Here is a 24,181-nt window from a genome sequence, read left to right as displayed (position 1 = left end):
AAAATAAAATATCCCTAAGAAGGAAGATGCCACATGGGGAGGTGATCACAGGGCATCATACTATATGCTGGTAAATTGAATTTAAATAAAAATTTTTTAAAGACCAAAAAAAAAAAAAAAACGGAAAGAAGAGACCCTGATACTAGACCAGTACTTAGTAATTCCAAATATCAGAATGCTCTCTTTACATGTATCCTTTATCCTATTTTTATTTTTTTAAAGATTTTACTTATTTAGAGAAAGAGAGAGAGAGGCAGACACACAAGCAAAGGGAGAAGCAGGCTCCACGCGTGGAGCCTGACACGGGACTCGATCCTGGGACCCCAGGGTCACACCCCGGGCTGCAGGCGGCGCTAAACCGCTGCACCCCCGGGGCTGCCCGCATATATCCTTCATCCTTCATTGTATGCCTCACTCTTTATTCTGTGTGGAAATAGAAAATAACTCTTTACCACCCTTCTAAAAACAAACCCTAAAAAAATTAAATAAATAAAAATAAAATAAATCAAAACAAACCCTCTCCGGGACCTGAGTGCCCGGCCTCGCCCCGCCTCCCTGTGCCCCTGCCACCCCGGCCAGTCCCCAGCACGGCCTGCCACAGGGCTGCGGAGGGCGCGGGCACGAGCCCGGGCAGCGGGAGAGTCGGGCGCGTCGGGGCCAAGGCGCAGCTCCCTGACAGGGCCCCGCGCTGGGCTCACCAGAGACGTCGGAGAACTCCTCGGCGCTGAAGTTCTGCTCCCCCTCTCTGGGCAGGCTGACGAAGGCCTGCATGGCCGGGGCCAGGGTGATGGTCCCGCTGCTGGCCTGTCTCAGCAGACCCTCCAGGTACCTGCGGGGGGCCCGGGCAGCCCCGGCGTCAGCGGCCGCCCGGCTCAGGGCACAGGCTCTGCCAGGGCTGCGGGGGGCGGGGGGACCCGGAGACGGGTGGCGGCCTGGGACGGTGCTGGCCCGCGAGCAGGTGCCTCCCCGGGCGGCAGGGCACAGCGGGCACGCCCCGGCCCCCGCCCTTCCCGGCCCTTCCCGGCCTCCCCGCCAGGTAAGCCGAGCCCAAGCGGCCGAGGAAACACCCCTCCTGACGGGCCCGTCTGAGAGCCGCTGAGCCTCGACGGCCCGATGAGGCCCGGGCGGCGACCCGGTGTCCAGACACTGCCCGACCCTGACCTCGGGCGGCACAGACGGCCTCTCGCAGCGGCCAGGAGCTGGGCCGGCCACACCTGCCCCGGCCCCGGCCTCCCACGAGTCCCGCCACCCACGGGCCAAAGCCAGCCACCGCCCTAAGGCCGGTTTCCTCTTTTAATTTGAACTTGTTGTCAACGTTCTGAAACTGGAAGATTTTACGTTAAAAGGAAGGCGTCGGCGGGCAGTGACCGGGGCGGAGGTAGCGGAGGCCACTGCGGAGGCCCAGCGCCAGGCCTCGAGGCCCGACCTCCGACCTCCTGACCGCCCCGCGGGCCTCTGCGAACCGGCCCAGGCCCGAGCCCGCGGGCCCTTCGGCCGCTGCTGCCACCACGGAGCTGACACTGGGATCAGGACGCCACCCAGTGGCTCAGGAGGCAGGAGTCCAGCCTCTCCCGCCTTCGGGCCTCCAAGGCTGCCCGCTCCCGCCTCCTCGGGCTCCGGAGAGCAGGCCCGGCCCATGGAGCCACCCTGCTGGCCCGAGCTGCGTGTCACAGGTGAGCTGCCCTGCAGATCCGGCGTCGCAGGGGTCACACGCACCGTCCTCAGGAGAGGAGCCGGGCAAAATGAGAGATCGGAGAACTCCAGAAAGGGAAGAGAGAGCACTGAAACTAAACACGGAGAATGCAGGAAAGGGCCACTAAGTACCAGCGACCCAGGGACAAAGGTCAGGGCCGCCCGGGTGGCTCAGGCCGCTGAGCATCCGACTCTGGCTCCAGCTCAGGTCCTGGTCTCAGGGTCACGGGGGCAAGGCCTGCACCGGGCTCCCACTCAGCAGAGTGTCCCTGGGACCCTCCCCTTCTCCTCCCTCCGCTCCTCCCCACTCACATGCAAGCACTCCAGCTCTCTCTAAAATAAATAAATCTTAAAAAAAAAAAAAAAAAAAAAGAGGGCAGCCCGGGTGGCTCAGCTGCCTTTAACCCAGGGCGTGACCCTGGAGACCCGGGATCGAGTCCCACGTCGGGCTCCCTGCATGGAGCCTGCTTCTCCCTCTGCCTGGGTCTCTGCCTCTCTCTCTGTGTCTCTCATGAATAAATAAATAAAATCTTTTTTAAAAATAAATAAATAAAATAAATAAAAGGAATGGAGTTACACATAACATCCTCCATGGACATAAAGGGGGTCTGGGTTTGCCCCCACTTACTGCGCCAGTTGTCGAGCAGAAACAAGCCCGTGTGGGGGTCTGTGACCCTGGGAGCTGAAACACCTGGACCCGAGGTCTGACCATTAAAGGAAAAAGTGCTAACAAAGGTGGAAGAGGACAAGCAACACTGACCAGTTTGTGTAGAGCGTGGTGATTGTCTGTTCCCCGCACGAATCCAGTGGCTGTGTCTGCTGGAGGAGGGCGTTGCGGATGACTCTGGAAACATCGGCGCCCACAAACTGGGCCAGCGACTGTATGAAGCTGATATACGCCTTGACTCCTGCCAACAGCTCAGAAGGCCTTGCAATCTCCTGGGTCGCGGCGTTGTAGCCAGCCAGCCACACAATGGCTCTGGGTGATTAAAAAACCACAATCACAATCATAACACTAGACACCGTAACAGCATATCTGCGCTGTGTGCCCGGCGCTGTGCTAGGATTTAAGTACACGCGATATCTCCTTTGAGTCTCATAGCAACCCTAGAAGGTAGGTGCGTTCCCCGTTCCTGCACAGGTGTCCCCCCCCCCCCCCCCCCGTCTCACTCAGAATAAAAATCAAAGTGCTCACAATGACACAGAAACACCTGCACAGTCTGCCACTCCCGCGACCTCTCTAACCCCACAGCCGCCCCATCCGCCCCTGGCTCATCCTGCTCCAGCCTCACCAGCCTCCCCTGTGTCCCCTGAGCATTCCAGGCAGGCTCCCACCTCGGAAGCCTTTGCACTGGCCAGTTCCTCTACCTAGGATGCTCTTTCCCGGATAGTCGCAGACTTGGCTTCCTCGCTTCCTTCATTATTCAAATGTCTGCTTCCTCAAGCAGCCTTCCCTGGCAACTCGAGTGAATATATAACATATTGTAAAAACAAGACATAGCAGACTAGGGGGTTGTTCGAAACAACTCTTCCCTTCGTTCCCCTAATTGCTGACTACAGCATCCAACTCCAGTATCAGGAATGTTCCTCCTCCTTCTGGGAGCAGTGGACAGAGAGGCACAGTGGAGGGGAGGGAACGTATCTTATCAAAGCCTACGCACGCCAGGAACGTTGTCCTCGTAATTTACCACCTTTAATTCTATTCCAATTCTCAACCACAGGTAGTTGTCACCGTGAGGCACATGTCATCATCCTCATTTACGGGATCAGAAACTGAGGCTCAGACAAGTCGATCCCTGCTCCAGGGTCTTAGCCCAGGGCCAGGCTGTCAGCACAGGTCTGCTGACTGCAAGAGCCCTGCTCACTCTGTTGAGCCGGTGGTGATCAATTCTGGTTGTCCCCCCTACACCCCGTGTAGAAGCTTGGGACCCTTTTTCTAATTGGATTTGTGTGTGTGTGTGTGTGTGTGTGATAGTCACACACAGAGAGAGAGAGGCAGAGACACAGGCAGAGGGAGAAGCAGGCTCCATGCACCGGGAGCCCGACGTGGGATTCGATCCCGGGTTTCCAGGATCGCGCCCTGGGCCAAAGGCAGGCGCCAAACCGCTGCGCCACCCAGGGATCCCCTAATTGGATTTTAATAAAGACACTTGAGGCCTACGCCAGGTGGTCCGCATCAGAATGACCACCAAGAAGAAGCTCACAGGACCCGGCTTTCAGAGCCAACATCCGAGGCCAACGTCCAAGACGAGGGAAGGGCGATACCTGTTGAGCCTGGCCTCCAGATGGCTGCTGAGATACTCGGAAGGGAAGATGGTGTGTTCAAACACGGAGAAGCTGTGCACGTGACTCATTGTCAGCGCCAGTTCTGTCAAGTGCAAGTGTAGCTTGTCCATGCTAGGACGCGGAGAAAGTAAAATGAGCCTTGATTACGGTTCTGGCTCTGCCTGCTAGTACCTGGGCGGGACTCATCAGGCCCGCGGCCCCCAGACCTTTCCCCTTCTAGGACTACTAGACCAGCACACACTGTGCCGCCTTCAAAGGCAAAGGAGAAAATTCACCTGTACGTGCTTTTCCGTAGCTGTCATTCCCCACCACCACCTCCACGTCCTCCTGCTGTGCACCACCTTCCCTCTTGCCTGCTCTCCCTTCTTTGAGGACTGCCCACCTGGCCCTCAAGGGCCCCGGTCCTCACTTGGTGACGATGCTGCGGTTCTTCCGGTGACTCTCAGCTCCTGGCTTGTCCCTCTCGGGCTCTCCTTTCCTGGGAGTCTGCTTCTGCTTCATTTTCTTATTCTTGGCCTTGCTGATGGTAGTGGCACAGTGTTTAGGTAGAAGCTTTAGGAGCAAACACAAGCGAGTAGAGAAATGGGAGTCATCCCTAAAACTGACAAGAAGCCCTCCAACGGGCCCTCCAGTACTGTCCGTTCTTTATTCTTCCTTCCTTTCTCTCTCGTTCCTTCCAGCATCTCTTTCTCTAGCGGGGGCCCATCTGAATTACACTCAGTTCTTTCAGGTTTCACTAAATACCCCTCATGGTTAGGGCTCAAAGTCTCCAAATGGCAGTGTCTTTTGTGGATCAGGTCATCAAGTCCCTACCTACATCCTGAGGGTCTTTCCTGATAGAAACATTCAAGGAGAGGTTGGGATCTAAGAGCTCCACTCAACTGCACTTTCTAGGGTCTTCCAACCTGGGAAGACAGTTGGTTTTTGCTTCTATGGAACACCCATCTACGTTCTCACCTATTGTGTCCCATAGAGTCAGCGACCCATACAGCCCTCCAAAGACTCAAAGCTCACCATATGGCCAGCAGCTCTCTCTCTCTCTCTCTCTCTACTTCTTTTCTTTTTCATAAGATAGCATATTTCTTGCTAGTTAGGTTCAACACCAATTCTCCCTCCCTTCTCTTCACCAAGATACGGGGTCAGCTGCACAGAAAATGTAAATAGGATATCGTGTATTCAGGTGTCTCCTTCAAGGTAATCATCTTAGAACTCTCCATTTCATCCCGTGCTGCTGAGCATGTACAGAGCTACGTCTGGAAACTCCCCGTGTGGAATCACTCTCAGAACAGCCTAAGGGCTGTGAGAAAACGGGTTTTGTTACTTCACAATCACACTAAAAGACGTGACACTATGATATGTCAACCCTGAAATTACGCCAAGATGTCTGTGGTGGATTCTAAAATTAGTTCCAAAAGACGTAACTCCATTAATAATGTCAACGTCACCCAAATATTTATTGGAAATGATAACTTTGGAGGGGGTAACACTCACTTGGTTGCAAAAGTTCGGGTGTGTGTGAAAACAATTACTCACAGCATATTCTAGTCATCCCCGATACAGCACTGAGCAAACCTCTTTAACTGCGTCTCTTGCACGTAGTGGGTATTCAAACTGAGTGATGAGTATACTCATAATCATACTTGCTTATCTATCTTCTTTGCATCCGTTACTTAAGTTTCTTTCTAACGTGTATTTTTATTCCGTTTTTCCCTTAAATCAGGACATTCCCCAAGGGCAGGGATTGTGTAACTTCCTTCTGGGGCCCATCCCAAAACCCAGCCCCGAGCTTAGTGCCCAGTAAGTACCAAATAATAGAACAGTTGACATCTTTGAGAATCGGGTATTGAATATTTAACATGCTCAACTTCACTTCATCTCTATGCTACCTCCATGAAGAAACTATTTTCATCCACACATTACCTATGAGAAGACGGAAAGGTTACATAAGTAATAAAATTAACTGTCCATATGTACACACAACACACACACACACACACAACCCGGCTCATCCTTCTACCAAAGTTGCTACAAAGCCTGACTCAAACCCAGGAAGGGTGGGTAGTCTAGGAAACCTAAAAGACTCCAGGGCAACAGCAGAAATAGCTCCTCATTTTCAAATTTTCTGAGATTTAGATTGAGCTGATCATGACCAGGGGCCGTGAGTCGGTCGAAGGAAGGGAGAGAGGGGAAAATACGCAGACGACGGACAAGAAAGCAGCCCTGAGGATAAACACAGAGGAGTGACGGGCCCTGAGGAGGGCACTAGATGGGGTGAGCACTGGGTATTGTACTATATGCTGGTGAATTGAATTTAAATTTCAAAAATGGGGTGTTATTCTGTATGTTGACAAATTGAACACCAACAAAAAATAAATTTATGATACCAGCCAAAAATAAATAAATAAATTAAATAATAAATAAAATAAATTACAGAGGGGGTGCCTGGAAATGTTCACATAGCCACAGATTAGCGTGCAGATGGGCAGAAAGGTGAGACAAGACGGGTAACACAGGGGGCCACTGTCCTAAGTATGTGTACGCAGGGCAGAGAAAGGAGGAGGAATAAATTAGAAAGTTAACCCATCTCTCAGAACTCTTCCAATGAGAGCATTGTTTTTGCTGGTGTGCAGCTGTTCAAATAAGAGTATTTTTAGACACCTCTATCTAGTCCCGAGGGAGTAAAGACTGATGGAACTACACCAAGAAAAAAACAAAATAAAACCTACCATAAACTCAAGTACACAAAGCCCTACCCCTACTTGAGAGAAAGGGTTAGAGAACTTGGCTTTTGAGAGGAAGACAAGGTCAACAGAGGGGAACAGAAACAGAGACTGAAGGCTTTTTGGTGTTTTTGGTGTTTTTTTTGTTTTGTTTTGTTTTTTGTTTTTGTTTTGTTTTGTTTTGTTTTTGTTTTTGTTTTTTTGAGCCTACCTGCTCGCTCAGATTTCGTTGTTCAGCACAGATCTCCAGGACACAGTTGCTGGTCTGCTTGGCCAACTCTTCCAGGAAGGAGTTGCAGTGATGAAGGCTGTGGTTTTTCAGGTGGGGGTACTTTGGGAAGGGGGAGCAAGGAAGAAACGGTCATCACCAAGAAAGCTACTTCTTCCTCATTTTCTGCTCTGATCCCCTGGCCTGAGCTACCACTCCTTCTACAGAAGAAGAAACTGAGGCCCAGAGAGAGGACACATTCTATATCAAGCCATGACCTCCAGGGACACATGTCATATATCTATGAACCCTTCTTATGACCAAAACCAGCACTTGGAATTGTGTTTGGGGGAACAAGGACGAGATGTGATTAGACAGATGGCCGGGTTAGAGTTCAGGGTACCCACCTCCTCTGGGCACATCTCGTGAGTGCAGTGGACAAAATGAGCACAAATCAGGGGGAAAGCAATGGCATAACGCAACATGGTAGGCTCCTCCAGGGTCATGGTAAACATCTTCTCAAAGGTACGGAGGTGGAAGCTGCAGAAAAGGGGAAAGAAAAAAAAAAAGAAAAGGGGGAAGGAGATTCAGAACCAGGGTTTAGGAGCTGGTACCTTTGAGGTGGAAAGGATATTCATTCTTTCAACAAATATTTATTGCTCTTCACCCCGCCCTTCTTCATTTCCCTACTCCTTTTTTTTTTTTTAAGTAAGCTCTATGGCCAACACGGGGCTTAAACTTGTGAACCCCAGATCAAGAGTCATCTGCTCTACCAACTTAGCCAGCCAAGTGCCCCATATTTCTCTACTCTTAAAGTAGACAGGAAGCCAAGAAACTTAACCCTTTTGGAGTTTTATATTGGACCCCACAGCAGTTTAGTGCTAATCTTCTTCCTCAATCTTGTACAAAATTTGCTATTCTTTCCTCAGAATCTCTGCATGATTTGGGCCATTCTTCCGGATTTAGAAGTCCTTCAGTAATATTAATTCATATCTCTCCTAAAATTCAACCACTCAGGATCCAGAAAACCCTCTCAGGCTAATCCCATGATACTAATCTTTCCTTAATCCTGCATCTGCTCAACACCGTGCACCCTTTATATGCTTTCCTGTGCTTGAAATTACCATGTCGATGTCCTTTTCACATATGAACCTTGTATTTCCCCACCTGTACTGAATGCAGAGAGCAGAGCCAACATGTCGTGTCGTTGGTTTGATCTACCAAAGGATAGAGTTATGTACGACAGTGGCCACTTGATAAATGCTGAATGATAATGATACCTGAGGAAGACAAACTAAGCTTCATTCTCCAAAGGCCCTATTCTCCAGCTCTCTCGATTACTCTCAGCTCTTTCCACGAAAACTCCACATTTTCTGTGTCTCTTTTAATTCACAAGGTACCAAGAATACAAAGAAGCTGAAGAAAGTTCCAAAGATAATAATGTGGCAAAAGATACACTGATGAATTATCCCAGATAATTATCCTAAAGAAAGTCAAAACGAAAGGAAATCAACTTCAGAGTCCTATCACTTGGTAGAACGTGGAACGAGTGAGTCGGAGCATCTGCCTCTACGGAGGCCTCAAAGAAAACAAGATTTTCCCATCTGCAGGAAGGAACTGCCATTCTCCACAGAGACCTGGGAAGAGATTGGGTCAAATGATAAAGATCTCTGAATAAGGACATACCAAAAAGTAGACAAGTCAGAAGTTTCCACCAGTACTTTCTCTACGGAGTCCAGCATTCGGGAGTGAAAGACAATGAGATTCATCACCTTGGCTAAGTCAGGGTTCTCGTGCAGGTGCAGGGGAGCCTTAGCCACACTGGTATATGCCTGTGGTTGGAGTTAGGAAAAGGGTGGAGAAGAGCAAGATAAATGAAAAGGACTGCGAGCCTTGGAGCTACAGTTTGGCTAGGGTTTGTCCTGCCAATTAGCAGTTTTCAATGTTGAATCAGGAGAGATTAGGAAATAAAAAGAGAAGGGACTGCCGGGGATGAAGAAGCTTCAGAATGGGAGACCATTAACAGGAACAGCCCTACCTGTAGACGGAACCAGTCCAGCCTCAGTCCAGAGAATTCAAATTTCTCTCCACTATCAACTGCAAGAAAAGCAGAAGTTTAAAAGAAAATAATAAAACAGGACCCTACATCCAGCTTCACAGAATGACAGGTCCTTTTCAAAGTCACCTTCCCCCATTCCTGGGCTCAAGATCGGTATTTCTAGAACAAGAGATGTTCACCCTTAGATAGACCCTTAAAAGACCTTTCCTCCTCCGTTCCCTCCATTTACCTTGTTTGAGATTCAGAGAGGAGAGAGTACTGACGAATGAGGACATTATAATGGACTCCTCCTCGGGACACACAGACAGGTTCTAGAAAAAAGTTGGGAGTCGCCATCAAGCGGGTAGAGATGAGGACCACAAGGCTCACTCAGCGCACGAAGGTACAAAGAACTGCCAAGTGCCACAAACAGACAGAAAGAGCTAAGCGAGCGATGCAGGGAACTCCCTGGCTTCCCTGCCGTGTTAACACCCAATTTCTCTTTCTTTTTCTCTTCTATTTCTATGTAGCTTCATGTATGAGGAATTTTTTTAAAAGACTGTGGAGATTGTCTTTCTTTTTCCCTTTTAGCAAATGTAGAGAGGAAAATTGTGTTTTTTTTTTTAAGATTTTATTTATTTATTCATGAGAGACACAGAGAGAGGCAGAGACACAGGCAGAGGGAGAAGCAGGCTCCATGCAGGGAGCCCGATGTGGGACTCAATCCCGGGACCCCAGGATCACGCCTTGGGCCGAAGGCAGGCACCAAACCGCTGAGCCACCCGGGGATCCCAAAATCATGCTTTTTGACGCACAATCTACAGAGTATGAGACTCAGCCAGAGTGGCCCCCAGCTCGGCGATCCCCAGTCATTTCCAAAGTCGAGTCCCTTGAACTTACTTGAATGATGTCGCTCAGCACAAGAGCATCAAATCTAGCCAGGTACTGCAGGTGGTACTGCTGTATCACTTTGATGTGTCTTCGGACCAGAGCCCTAATTTCCTCCAACAAGAAAAGCAGCTCTGCAATGCTCCTGCAAAGAGAGGATGAGAACAGGGAGCTTATGAGGCTAGAAATACCAACTGAGACAAAGGCAGTGATAACGGAGCTGACGGGAAACCTCCTGAGGTCATTTGATGTCTCCCTGTCCCTTTCCCTCCCATCCATCTAAGGTCAAGATTCTTAACCATGTCGAGTACTAACGAGTCAGCATAGTCCTCAGGAGTCTTTGTCTTGGTGACGTTTTCTGTGTGGCGAACCAGCCAGGTGACCTCATCACGAATGAAGGACAGGGCCATGAAAACATAAAGGGCCTAAGGAGAAGACAGGGACTATGAGAATTTTCAACTTGAAAACCAGATTTCAAAGCATAGAGAACTATCATGATAATATGCATAGAGATGCGATTGTGTAGCCACACCAGCAATAGTGCCCGATAATAAACACAGAGACCCACACAAAAAACATGTGAAACAGAATCAGACATGAATACGTGTTCACATTAGCTCACAGCCAATACCTTTCCGTGCCTGTTAAATCTCAGAAATATTTACTAGGCATTTATGTGGTTTGAAAGGAAAAAAGCAAGCTCTCCCTTCAATTAGTTCACGCTCAAATAGAGGATAAGACGAGGACACAAATGGCTACGATATACTACCCCGATGGTGCCCAAAAGAGATATCCAACGAGTTTTGTGGCGCTCCAAGGAGACTCAAGGGAATCCGCTTATCCATACACAGTGAGATCACGAAAGAGTCAGAAATGCAAAAACTCACGACTGCCAAGTCACTCCCCCGACATAGTCTTTTATCACTGGTCACCAGCCCCCACCCCGCACATCTTTCTCTTGCCTTGGGACCCAGTAGTCCTGGCTCATCAGTTAGCACAGTCTCCAGCTCCTTCACTGCCATCCGCAGAAACTGGCGCCGTTGACAGTGAAACTGGCCACTGAGGAAAGAAAGGGCAACCTGGAGAGTAATGCCCCTCCCATCCTTAAAAGTCCTCCTAAGGCATTTAGGAAGGGGCATCAGGGAGGACGAAGGCTCATTGCTGCAGTCAGACTTGGTAAGAAAACGTAAGAATCTGTGGGGCAACAGCAAGTTCTTGGGTTGAAAAGCAAGAAAGCTCTACAGACACTAGGGTGGCTTGGGTGAGAACAAAGGTCAGGAGAGATTCCTATTTCATCCCGTCTTGGGAAACCCATTCCCCACCTTTACCTGTTCGCAATTACATGCTCCTTGCTTTCCTTTATGTCTGCCACTCTCTTGCCATACCTGGAGATTGACACAAGCACAGCAGGGTTGGCCACACCACCCATTAGAGGCTCTGCCCCACTTTCCCAGTCCTGAGAGATTCCACACCACAGCCTATGTATGGGAAGCACGGCAGCAGCCCTCACCACCAGGATCTTTACGAACCCAACTTCTCACCCTGGCCCATTAAGAAGAGACTCACAGAGCTCAGAGGTTATCTGGTTCTCCTCGCGACTGTGCAGATGAAGGAAGTACTATCTAAGGAAGAAAAACGACTAGCCCCAGGTTACATAGGGCCCCAACGGGAAAACCGGGACTGGACTTCTCGTCTTGTGCTCCTGCCTTGACACTGTCAGGCCAAAGCACTCTTCCAGGTTTGAGGGATGTAAAAGGGGCAGAGTGCATAAATGACACAGGCCTTGCTCTTAAGTCCCAGTAGTTATTCTAGCTCTACCTTGGATCCCACCTATCTCCTCTTAGAATTCTCCTTTATGAGTTAGCTCTTTGTCACTTTAATCTCTCCCTCTCCATTGGTTTATTCTCTTTTCCCAACACATGAGTTCAAAGCCTCCCGGATCTTAAAAGAGCCTCACTTGACCCTGACAGTCTACTGAGCTTTCCCATCCTCCTATAACCACCAAACTCCTCCAAAGAGACACCTAATTCTTTTTACTTCCCCACCTTTCACTGACCCCTGAGTCCCTCAAGGCCTTTGACCCTAAAAACTGCTCTAAGGTCAGTGTGCATGGCTGAATCATCAAATGGCCTTTTCATTGTTCTCTGTTTGGCTGGAATAGTTGACTGTCCTGACCATACCTCTTTTCTTCTATTAGTGATCCGTGCTCAAAGCTCCCACATTACCTTAGGCTCCGCGTGCCCCCCATGTTGCTTATATCTGTCTCCTCCTGCCCAGGATCACTATTGCCACTGCATTAGTTAAACTTCATAACCTGTCTTCTCCCTTTTCCAGACCACCCCCTTACTGAACTTGGCACAGAATCAAAGAAATCTAGAGTTGGAAAGTATCTTAATTAAATCAGGATTCATCTCCATGGCATTCCTGGGGGATAATTATTTCAACCTCTGCATGGTACGATGGAGAGCAACGGGATTAAGAGCCAAGAAATCTGGAATTATTTCCTACTTCCATACTAACTGAGTGACATTGAGATTGAGCCCCATTTTCTCATCTATCAAAAGAATATACTGATACCTTAGTAACATGAAGTTACTTGAGGAGGGTCAAATTAGATCATTTCTGCCAAAGAACTCACTACACTACACATCCTACATGCTAGTTGTTGTTCTTAGTGTTGGGGACCTGAACGCTCTTCAAGCAATGCCTTCCACTCCTTAACAGCAATAATCATTAGATTTTGCTCAGCGGTTTTGCTCAGCAGCTGGGCGGCTGCCTTCGGCTCGGGTTGTGACCCCGGGTCCCGGGATCGAGTCCCGCATTAGGCTCCTGCAAAGAGCCTGCTTCTCCCTCTGCCTGTGTCCCTGCCTCTCTGTGTGTGTCTCTCATGAATAAATAAATAAAATATTTTTAATTGCTTACATAAAGTTGAAAATACAAGCACACCTTTACATGCTTATGTATACACACAAGCATTGGAGGACACACACCAAATTATTCTGGGAGATGAGACTGTAGTCAGCTTCCACTTTGTACATTTTTGGATTTTAGTTTACAACTATAAGAAAATAATAAAAGTATCTGACCCCGTCCTCAACTCAACACCTCCCTCTCTTTGTAGTTGTCTCTCTATTCTTCCCGTCACAAACTTCTTAAAAGAGGTATTTATTAAATTCGTTATCTCCCACTTGCTTCCAAACCCACCACAACCCAGCTTTCAGCCTCACCACTCAACTGAAGCTGCCCACAGGAAGGACACTAAGACCATCTTTATAGCCGAACCCAAGGAACGTTTGTCAGTCCTCATCCTCCTTGACCTGTCAATGTCATCTAACATAAATAACCGAGGGATCCCTGGGTGGCGCAGCGGTTTGGCGCCTGCCTTTGGCCCAGGGCGCGATCCTGGAGACCCGGGATCGAGTCCCACATCGGGCTCCCGGTGCATGGAGCCTGCTTCTCCCTCCGCCTGTGTCTCTGCCTCTCTCTCTCTCTCTCTCTCTGTGACTATCATAAATAAATAAAAAATTTAAAAAAAAAATAACCGATACTTCCTCCTGAAAATGTTTTCTTCCCTTAATTTCTGTCTTACCTCAAAACCCCTTAAAAATCTCAAAATAAGATCAGTTGGCTCTCGTGTCTCACCCTTTCCAGCTGCTAAACAAGTCCTCGGTGACCTTGTGTACTTGTAGCACATCCTCTCGGATGAGGGTGATGTACAGGGAGCCCTGCAGACACAGCTTCCACAGCTTCTGGCACTGGCTGTTGGAGTTGAGGCACCCGCTACAAAGGAGAAACCCAACTGCAGGTGGGCAAAACAGTGCAGAAGAAGACTTAGAATTCTCTATCCATGTGACATGCTGCTATATCTATTTCCCCTAATCCCATAAAACTTACTGATAATCCAGCGCTCCATCACTTCCACAGACAGGTACTCACAGGCCATCTGGGAGAAGAGAGGCAGAGATGGTCGAGCAGTTACTGAACTTGGTCTTCCCCTAAAGACTAAGGCAGTCTAGACAAGGGAAGTCAAGCTAAAATTCAAGTACTCAGACCAACTTTTATTTTATTGGACTGGATCAGGGCACTTTGATCAGCCAGGAGCGGGGGAACCTGCCCATAATGGAGATGAGGCAATTGGAAGTGGGACGAGGAAAAATGAATTCAGCTGAGAAAAGGAAAAGGAGCTTGGGCTGGAAGTCAGGACAAATAAAAGGCTTAACGTAACTTCTCTTCAATAGTTCAGAAAATCAATACCTAGAACATCCTCATGATTTCTCCCTCTTTTTTTTTTTTTTTTTTTAACGATTTCTCCCTCCTTTGGATTCCTTTACCACTTAAAGTAGAAATCACTCATTTGGCATTTTTCATTCATCTGGTACCATCCCTTGTATTTTTATGCCTATATGGCATGTATTCCCTAAGAGACTCTAAGTCCTTTAAGCATGGATATTGAGCCCATAGTCATAGAACAAAAATATGTGTTGATTAATCGACAAGTATGTTTAAGTTCCTGCTAGGCTGAAGAGTGTCTAATGACTCACTTTCATCTATCCATTCACTCCATGGTCATTTATTAATTTCTTTCTATAGGAAGGCACACACTAATCCTGGTCCAAACAAAAGCTCCAACCCAACCATGATTTTTTACCTACAAGAGGTGATCAACTCAGAGGCACATCCTGGAAGCTAAAAGCACTCTTAGGGATGGTATTTCCTGAGAGAAGCACCCTCTACGGGGATGGCCTTGGCAAAGAGAACGCCCTCGCTGACAAGAGGAGAGGGAACGTACTGTGTCTGAATTAGCAGGGTTAATCATAGCCGGAGGGGTACTGATGAGACTCAGAAGCTGGGCACTGCGCCACTGCTCAGCGCCCTGGTTCCTCCGGACGAAAAGGAAATGCAGAGAGAGGAGGGCTTCGCTCACAGCCTGTGGGGGAGAAGCAAATGAATCCTTAGTGTCAATGATGAGGACAATATGCTTCCACCAGAGGAATCCTCCACTCTCCCAGGGAACTTGCCTTTGTGTGAGGCCCAAACTCTTCTGTCAGCTTCTTCAGAGGGTGGTCATATTCTAAGACCATCTGCCCCAGACGCGCAAAACTGGGGTCACTAGGAGAAAGCACAGGAAGGAAGAGTTACAGATCTCCCATAACCATGATGCAAACCCTCAGGTTTGCATGTAGGATAAAGGCGTGTGCATGGCCTGGCATTCGCCTCCACCTCCAAAGATAAGCACACTGAACTGCGAACTACATATATAGATGACCCACTCCAGGCCCAAGTACATTAAACCATTAGATAGAACAATATTATTTGGGGCAGGTCCATGAACGTTTCTTCCTTGTGAGCACCCAAAATAGTGTTGAACACATAATAGGTGCTCTATAAATTCATGCTGATTAGTCGTAATTCAAGTAATATGGCTAGACCCAAATTTGTATACAACCCAAAAAGTTACATATACATTCAAAGCTAATGGGTAAGGCATATGCCAAGGTGTTCACGCAGACACATGGGAATACACATCATACATAAAACAATGTTTCCTAGCTTACTCCGATCCCCCTGGCCTTCATTTTTTCAGCCCTTAAATACTTTTATTTCCACTAATGGAGGGATACAGAATTTCAGATAATCCAAAATCCATTTATATTTGGCTTCAAATGAATTTTCATACATTACTTGCCTCTAACGGCTTTACCTTGCTAATATTATTCCTACCAGTACTAAAACAAACAAACAAACGAAACTTTCTTTTCCTTTTGCAATAACCTGAAAAGCATAGTGGAAGCCAGCCCAAGGATTAAAAACTGATCAGAGACAACGGCAACTGGATAACCCACCAGCAGACATTCAAGAGTTAACTGTATGTAAAAGTGCAGTGTTCTTGTTTGTATGCCACTGTAAGTATTTTGAGGTTTTTATTTTGCCTGGGTTACCATGTAGACGATCGGCTCTCAAATGGGAAAACACGACTTCTGTTTCCTTTGTGTCCACCTTGGACCTCATACCACCACGTATGAGATTCTTCATCTCCTATATCCCCTTAACTCACCTGTGCCCATGCAGCATCTCATGGGCACAGTTGTACATGCCAATGAGTACTCGTCGGTCCTCGATCCGTGACAGAAGTAAAATAACTGAGGTGTAAGTCACAATCAAGTCCAGGTAACTCTGAGTGAAGTCAAAGTTGAGATTCTACAAGGAAAATATGAAAACATGAACCCAAGAACAGCAAGGCCAATTAAGCCCTATTTCACCAACCATTCCAGATAGAGCCAAATAGACTCTGAAACGGTCTCTTTAGAAGGAGGAGCTGGCAGGATGGAAAAGTTAGAAGGAGAAAATTGGAACAGTCAGGGGTTAAACGTGAGCTCAAGGTATAAAAAGCCCAGGAAATACGGTCGCATTTTTTTTTAAGATTTTATTTATTTATTCATGAAAGACACAGAGGAGAGAGAGAGAGGCAGAGACACAGGCAGAGGGAGAAGCAGGCTCCATGCAGGGAGCCCGACATGGGACTCGATCCCGGGTCTCCAGGATCACGCCCTGGGCCAAAGGCAGGCGCTAAACCATTGAGCCACCCAGGGATTTCCTATATGGTAGCATTTAGAGGTTAGAAGTGGAATAAGAACACCTTTGTGTGATTTTTTTATACCAGATCATACTGCTAATCGACACATAAATACACTTTAACGTCAGTACTTGATACAAAAGAATCACAATCCTAGAATAAATAATACAGTATATTATATTATATCATATCATATTATATTCCTGAAGGAATAGCCATTCCTCCAGTCCCTTCCCAAACCCACACTGTCCCGACCAAGACCTCTGCTATGGCTCCGAGGATAGAAGAGAGTCGCAAAGATTCTTACAATATCAAAATGGCACTGGCAGGCGTCAATGGTGTTGAGAAGTTCATATACATGATCCTGGGGGAAGAATTGAAAATGAGAATGAATAAAGAATAAAGAGAAGGTGACATGTACTCCCAGAACTTTAGGGGAAGAGTTCTCTCCCTTACAGGTCCTAGAGAGCCGCCAAATACCAGAGGGAAGCAGTGCTGAAGAGAGGGAGTTCCTTCTCAGAAAGCCAGCAGGGGACCCCCATCAAGCTGACCCCACCAAATCTCATGTTTCCATAGGCACAAGTCACTACTATACCATGCAGGCTCTCTCTGATTTATCATCCCGGTGTCCCCGTCCTCTACAAAAAAGGCTACAAAAGGAAGATCATCTGATAGGCTCTTTTTATTTCATTTTTATTTAAATTCAATTAATTAACACACAGTGTACTATTAGTGTCAGAGGTAGAGTTCAGTGATTCGTCAGTTGTATATAACACCCCAAGCTCATTACAGCACATGCCCTCTTTACCCCACCCCTTCACCCCCTCCTCTCCAACAACCCTCAGTTTGTTTCTCTGGTTAAGAGTCTCATGGTTTGTCTCCCTCTCTGATTTCATCTTGTTTTATTTTTCCTTCCCTTCCTCTATGCTCTTCTGTTCTGTTTCTTAAATTCCACACGTGAGTGAAATTATATGATAATTGTCTTTTTATTTAGTTCCATCCACATAGTTGCAAATGCCAAGATTTTTTGATGGGCTGAGTAATATACCATTGTGAGCGTGCGTGTGCGTGTGCGTGTGCGTGTGTGTACACCACATCTTCATTATCCATTCCTCTGTCCATGGACATCCAGGGTCTTTCCGATTTGGCTATGGTGGACATTGCTGCTATAAACATTAGGGTGCAGGTGCCCCTTCAAATCACTACATTTATATCTTTGGGATAAATACCAAGTAGTGCAATTGCTGGGTCATAGGGCAGCTCTATTTTTGACTTTTTGAGGAACCTCCACACTGTCCTCCAGAGTGGCTGTACCAGCCTGCGTTCCCACCAGCACTGTAAGAGGGGTTCCCCTTTCTCTGCATCCTCTCATAGGTTCTTTCTAAGATGCCAGAAATCAGACCCATTTTTATTGATGAATCTCAAATTTTGTTCTTGGATTCCATCTCCTATTCTCAAAAATTAATTTTTTAAAATATTTTATTTATTTATTCATGGGAGACACAGAGAGAGGCAGAGACACAAGCAGAGGGAGAAGCAGGCTCTAGGCAGGGATCCCAATGTGGGACTCAATCCCGGTACCCCGGGGTCCCGCCCTGGGCCAAAGGCAGGTGCTAAACCACTGAGCCACCCAGGGATCCCCTCAAAAATTAATTATTAACAAATGGCAATACTACTCAACTTTCTATGTTTCTGTTTACTGACCACCTACTATATACTAACTGCTTACTAGATAATTTGTATAGATTTCATTTAACCCTCATTCCAGGGATAGGGAGCCTTTTTCTTTTCATACATAATTTTACCTAAACAAATATGCAGTTTTATTGTGGACACCTCCCTCTCTCTGACATTAGCATCCACCCTCCATCCTGTACCAACCCCCAAGTAAACCAGTTTAACAACCCAGTATGGCGTTTCTTTCTTTCTTTCTTTTTTTTCCAATAGGGCCTTTCTTAATTTTCCTCCTATTTATCTAATCCTATTCAGATAGAGAGAGGGGGAAAAAAACAGAGCTAGAGAAACAGGTTTTTTTTTATCAACATTCGTGTTACAAAATTAAGATAATACTGTGCTCTTCTTGCCATTTTGCTTTTCTCAGTCAACCTTACCTGCTGAAAGTTCTCAAAGTCATCTGGTAGGACACTAATGCACTTCTTTTTATTTTTTTTTTTTGCACTTCTTTTTAATGACCACATTATATCCCATAGTATGGCCAATTCATTCAGCCTTTTTCTCACTGATGGACATCTGCTTTGTTCCAAATTCCTGGTCTATCCTTTGTTCCCTATTTGTCCCATTATTGGTACTTTCATCTCTACAAAGGTAGAGCTGCTAGATAGGAGTACGTACATTTTTATTTTAAAAATATGTTGCCAAAGACTTGAGCAGTTACTTTACAGTAACAGATATACAAATGGCCAATAGGCAAATGAAAAGATGTTTAACAAGATTAGTCATCAGGGAAATGCAAATTTTTTACAATTATTTGTACTCAAATATTTATAGCATCTTGTGCATAATGGCCAAGAATATGCATAGTGGACACAACCCAAATGTCTACCAACAGGTAAATGGATAAATTATATCCATACAATGGAATGGTACTCAACAAAAATAGGAAATGAATCACAGTTACATGAAACAGCATAGATAAATATCAAAAACATTATACTGAGTGAAAGAAGCCAGACATAAAGGAATGCATACTGTAAAAATTTTAACTATATGAACCTCTAGAAAAAAGAAGAAAAATTTAATCTGGAAAGTACATTAGTGGTTGCCTGGGGCCAGAGGTTGGGGAGATAGGAACGACTAGGGAAAAAAAGGTTCAGGGAACATTTGGGGTGACAGAAATTTTCTATACTTTCGTTGTGGCGGTTGTTACACAGGTGCATACATCTGTTAAACTTTTTAAAATGGGGAAAAAAATGTTTCCACATTAACTTCCCCAAAAGGCCTAATTTAAATTAACACAAGGGAAAACCAAGGATAAGAGCAATTAAGATGCTTGCCCATGATCACAGGCTAGTAAGCGATAGTACCAGAAGTAGAACATGGAGACCCAGTGGTTTAGCGCCCCCAGGGCGTGATCCTGAAGACCCTGGATCGAGTCCCACATCAGGCTCCCGGTGCATGGAGCTTGCTTCTCCCTGTGTCTGTGCCCCTCTCTCTGTGTCTCTCATGAATAAATAAATAAAATCTTAAAAAAAAAAAAAAAGGAACATGGAGACCATGATTCTTCCCTCTATACCACATGACTTCTAAACCTCTATCTAGCTCTATGTTGCCTCACTTGCTAGGAGGGCCTTTCTAGAACTTCCAGCAACCCAATTCCCACAGGTCATAGCTGAGGTTTGCTTTAAGCCACTCACCCAATGTCACTAAACAAGTCTTATCCTCTTAAAGGTAAGAATCAGAGGGGACTGGAATTAACATTTGTTGGACTCTAATCCTACTATATGCTAAAGACTGAGCTAGCTTGTTTTCCAAGTATTATCTCATTTAATTCTCACAAATACCTCACATAGTAAATCTTATTTCCCCATTTCATAGATAAAGAAACTGGGATTCGAAGAGACTCTTGTCTAAAGTCATTTATCTGGTAAGTGGTAAAGCTGAGATTTGAAACCAAATGTGTCTGATTCAGAGTCTACCTACTTTACAGTGTACAACATCTCAGGGTCTCTATTATCCCTCTTGCCCTAAATGAACCATAGGATACACCGTGGGCTCAGAACTTTACCAACGCAGCAACCAGCAGTCTCTAAAATCCCCTTTGGACCCCAACTCTCACTAGTGAGACGCTTCTTTATATGCATCCAGCATTCTTTCAACCACCTCCACTAGCGCCTACCTTCTTCCTAAACCCTACCCTCACTTCCAAGATTAATAATTTCTGACCTGACCCTCCTTTAGATTTCACACTTTTCCATGGCCCCACTTCTCTTTTCATTGTGTACAGAATGGCTTGGGTTAGCCCCCTCTGGCAGACACAGGGCACCCAAACCAGGGCTCCACAGTCTGGCTCCATCTAAAGAAACACTATGAAACTATCACAAGCTTCAATTGCTCAGATGGGTAAAATTTGTGTGATTTCTTTTTTTTTATTTGTGTTATTTCTTAAATGCATAAATAATACATGTTCATTGCAGAAAATTAGAAAATACAAACAGGCATAATTTTAATTAGTTTTTAAAACCACTCAAAATCCCACCAATCAGAAGTCCAAATTTTCTTTAAATGTATGTTTATCCAGGTAAATATACAAATTAGGGGCATCTTATGTCTTACTGTATTATAATTTGCATTTACATTAAAGAACATATGAAGAACATTTTCCATGCCAATTAACATAAATATTATCATCTTTCAGAGCTGTGATGATATTCATTTATAGGCATGTACTCTGAACTTGTAACCAAGCCTCTATATATTGGATACATCAATTATCAACTTGTCACTTTATTTATGTATGTATGTATGTATTTATTTATTTATTTATTTGAGAGAGTATCTGTGCACGACTGTGCCACCAAGGTGCCCCTCAACTTGTCACTATCTTTTTTTTTTTAAGATTTTATTTATTAAAAAAAAAAAGATTTTATTTATTTATTCATGAGAGACAGAGAGAGAGAGAGACAGAGACACAAGCAGAGGGAGAAGCAGGCTCCACGCAGGGAGCCCGACGTGGGACTCAATCCCAGGGCCCCAGGATCATGACCTGAGCTGAAGGCAGACGCTCAACTGCTGAGCCACCCAGGAATCCCAACTTGTCACTATCTTAACACAACAGAGTATATTCTTTTTGTTTTTAAGAGTACATTCTTGTTATAACATTAGAATGCTACACATGACCCCCATGATAATGACAAAGAAAGTAGCTATAGAAGGGCGCCCGGGTGGCTCAATCAGTTAAGCATCCAACTCAGTTTCAACTCAGGTCATGATTGCAGGGTCATGAGATAGAACCCCACATTGGGCTCTTGCTTGAGGTTCTCTCTCCCTCTCCCTCTGTCCATCCCTCCAACTCATGTGCTCTAAATAAATAAATAAATAAATAAATAAATAAATAAAATCTTTTTTTTAATTAACATCTAATAATAAAAAAAATTAACATCTAATAAAGAAGCAGTAGTATCTGAAGGAGAATGCCTACATTGGGGTCCTGGGCTAGAGAGAACTCACCCGAAATTCCATGACATCTACAAATGACTGGTAGTAGTTGGTGAGGAATCTAATTATCTCGGCTTTTTCCCGATGTACTGGTCCTAAATGTTGCTGGGAGAAACACAAAACCAAAATTTTAAAACACAAAATAAGAAGACAATCGATCTAAATAACCCTAGAAGAACAGGAGTTATACCTAAAACATTCTCGAAGAGGCTTGAAATACACTGACAAAGTTGGAAGACGTCTAATGCTCTGAAGGCCTTAAACAAAGGAGATTCTCTAGAAAGAATGTTGCATGTGGCTCTGACTAGATCAGTGCTAAATGAGAGGAAATTTCAAGGTCCCTTTCAGTCCAAGAGACTTCTCATTTATATTAACATCAAAGGAAGCAGAGTGAGAAGAACGAGTAAGGTACAACGGTAAGAAATCTAGGGCTAACATTTAATTGGGGAGAAATAAGGGATATTCCATGAAATGTATGACTAAGTTAATTAGCAAGGAAGCATTGAATGGGAAAAAAGGAACAATGGTAAAATATACCCACCCTGCTGGGTTGATGGAGCTGTCTTCCTCTACAAGAACAAAGCGTTCTCAAGAATCTTGCAATGGAGAAAGGGGCGATGCTTTGCTCTAGCTTACCCTGCGAGAACCCCACCTTACCTCAGAATTCTCAAGACTACAAGGACCTGAAGCCCCGTGGGTGACCCCAAGAAAACTACTCTGTCCCCTGCCAACTTCAAAGAAAGGCAGTCAAAGGGGAGCGTTTACACTACCCAAGCGTAGAGTTATTTCAGAGGAAGGGGGTGGGGAGTGGGGACCATGTTCTCACCGTGCTGTTTCGGACATCTATGTTGGGAAATTTCTTGTTGATGTACTTGAGAGAAGATTCCATGGACTTTTCCAGTAAGAAAGGTGGCTTAGATTTGGGGTCTGAACAAGTCTGCACCAATAAAGCACATGATATTTCAACCCTTCCTCCTGCCCCTCCAAACGTACTCCTTCCTGCAGCATCCATTCTCAAATAGTCTCTCTTACAGAAAGGGGTCTGGGAACTCATTATGAAAGCATAGCGGTAGGTGAGCAACAAGCTTCGGGACGCGAAGCCAACTATCAGTAGAGCTGAACAACCTGGGTATCTTGTCTTGCCGAGAAGAGTTCAGCGTCTGCTTGGCCCCAGTGCAAAGAGGAAGCTCTCTCCCCACCCCTCAGCCGAAGCCGGAAGGAGTGAGAAAAGCAGCTGCTTAGGAGTTAGACTTCACGGGTGAGTGTGTCACAATTATTGTCCATATGTAAGTATCCCATCCCAAAGGGTGTTTGTGGGGGACATTGAGTCAGTGGAACCATGTTCCTGGTGATTTATTTTATTACAAAATGCACAGAAGTTCCCTCTCCTTATTTTCTCTTCCAGAAACTCCACACTCCTGCCCATCTCTCTCTCTTTACTCCTCTAGGCCCAGCCCCTCACCCCCAGCCCGACTCTTGTCCCCGAGCCTCTCTCAATTCCACAATTCCCATCCCAAGCAAACACACAGGACTGCAGCATGAACTCTCGGACTCTAAGTACTTCAGAAGGCACCTACCCATATTTTATTGAAATATCATATCTATTTTTTCCTTTTAGGGAAGTACTTCCATGGAAAAGTTTTTTGCCATAGACCCAACTTTGAATATCTTCAGAGTATGGAGGATCCGCAATAAACAACGAAACCCAGAATTCTACACCCCAGACCTTTATTCGAGGGCCTCAGAACAAAATTATTTCCTACCCCCATACACCCAGCAGAAAGCAGGTGCTCTTGCTGGGGCAAGAATCATTACTAGAAGGGGTAAGCCCTTAAGAAAAACCCTCCCCTTCTGCCTCCCAGCACCGGACGGCCCATATAATCCAAGTGATGGAAGGTCAGTTAAACCATCGGGGAAAGATGGGGGAGTCTAACCCCTGGAACTGCAGGCCTCAGGGTCCCCTGCCCTGCTGTTGCTGGAATAAGTGGTACCAGTGCAGCTGCCCGTGCTTACCTTCTTGATGTTATACATGCGGATGAGAACCCCCTGACCTCGATCATTCAGGATGGTGAGCTTCTCTGCCAATTTATGCTGGTAGGCAGAGGTCAAAGACATGATGGCCACCGAGAGAGGAGTATCCGGACAGCGATGCCTAATGTCCCCAAACGCTTTCAGCTTGGGTGGTGACACCCCCTGGGCGGAGGGACCCAGCCTGGTTGGTGCGCTGGTCTTCCTGTTGCCTCTACAATTGGCTCATGGGTGAAAGCAGTCATTACGGCTCACAGGCCTTCAGAATCTTCTTGTGCTTCCTCTTGCACACTCAGCAGGAGACACTTCCTCTTTCTAGCTGTGCAGCACTATTGGTAAGACTGTGAAGTGGGTGGAGGCAGGGGAGAGGGACAGGCTTTCAAGGCTCTTCCACAGTCTGGTGCCAACCTTTTTGGCCTTAACCCTTCACTCGAGTCCTATAAAAAGCTCAACACCAGACAAAAATGTATAGACCACCCCGGTCCCATACACCTTTAAACTACTTCCTCTTTTATATATCCCCATCAAGAATACCTGTTATTCGGAGCTGAACCTTAGGCCTATTCATCTTT

At 46.1% G+C, this 24,181-nt stretch overlaps 1 protein-coding gene across 1 annotated transcript in view; it reads right to left on the bottom strand.

The window, feature by feature from the left end:
• The window catches only part of NCKAP1L (NCK associated protein 1 like), a 38,082-nt gene extending 14,355 nt beyond the window's left edge, over positions 1-23,727 (bottom strand). Inside the window, exons 1-22 of the mRNA XM_041736956.1 lie at positions 23,595-23,727; positions 22,408-22,518; positions 21,594-21,686; positions 16,714-16,770; positions 15,888-16,030; positions 14,851-14,941; positions 14,622-14,759; positions 13,727-13,775; positions 13,475-13,631; positions 11,161-11,217; positions 10,795-10,891; positions 10,148-10,257; positions 9,845-9,977; positions 9,195-9,276; positions 8,945-9,003; positions 8,593-8,738; positions 7,314-7,446; positions 6,910-7,029; positions 4,388-4,530; positions 3,958-4,089; positions 2,453-2,671; positions 699-829 (exon numbers count right to left, since the gene is read on the bottom strand). Coding sequence (XP_041592890.1) covers positions 699-829; positions 2,453-2,671; positions 3,958-4,089; positions 4,388-4,530; positions 6,910-7,029; positions 7,314-7,446; positions 8,593-8,738; positions 8,945-9,003; positions 9,195-9,276; positions 9,845-9,977; positions 10,148-10,257; positions 10,795-10,891; positions 11,161-11,217; positions 13,475-13,631; positions 13,727-13,775; positions 14,622-14,759; positions 14,851-14,941; positions 15,888-16,030; positions 16,714-16,770; positions 21,594-21,686; positions 22,408-22,518; positions 23,595-23,696 — 2,503 coding nt within the window. The 5' untranslated portion in view covers positions 23,697-23,727. The remainder of the gene's footprint in view (positions 1-698; positions 830-2,452; positions 2,672-3,957; positions 4,090-4,387; positions 4,531-6,909; positions 7,030-7,313; positions 7,447-8,592; positions 8,739-8,944; positions 9,004-9,194; positions 9,277-9,844; positions 9,978-10,147; positions 10,258-10,794; positions 10,892-11,160; positions 11,218-13,474; positions 13,632-13,726; positions 13,776-14,621; positions 14,760-14,850; positions 14,942-15,887; positions 16,031-16,713; positions 16,771-21,593; positions 21,687-22,407; positions 22,519-23,594) is intronic.
• Between the last annotated feature and the right edge of the window lie 454 nt (positions 23,728-24,181).

Source organism: Vulpes lagopus, chromosome 21 (assembly GCF_018345385.1).
Source record: "Vulpes lagopus strain Blue_001 chromosome 21, ASM1834538v1, whole genome shotgun sequence".
NCBI classification, from domain to species: Eukaryota; Metazoa; Chordata; class Mammalia; order Carnivora; family Canidae; genus Vulpes; species Vulpes lagopus.
The sequence above is the reverse complement of the archived record's forward strand: the minus strand, read 5'-3'. Positions and strand labels throughout refer to the sequence as shown.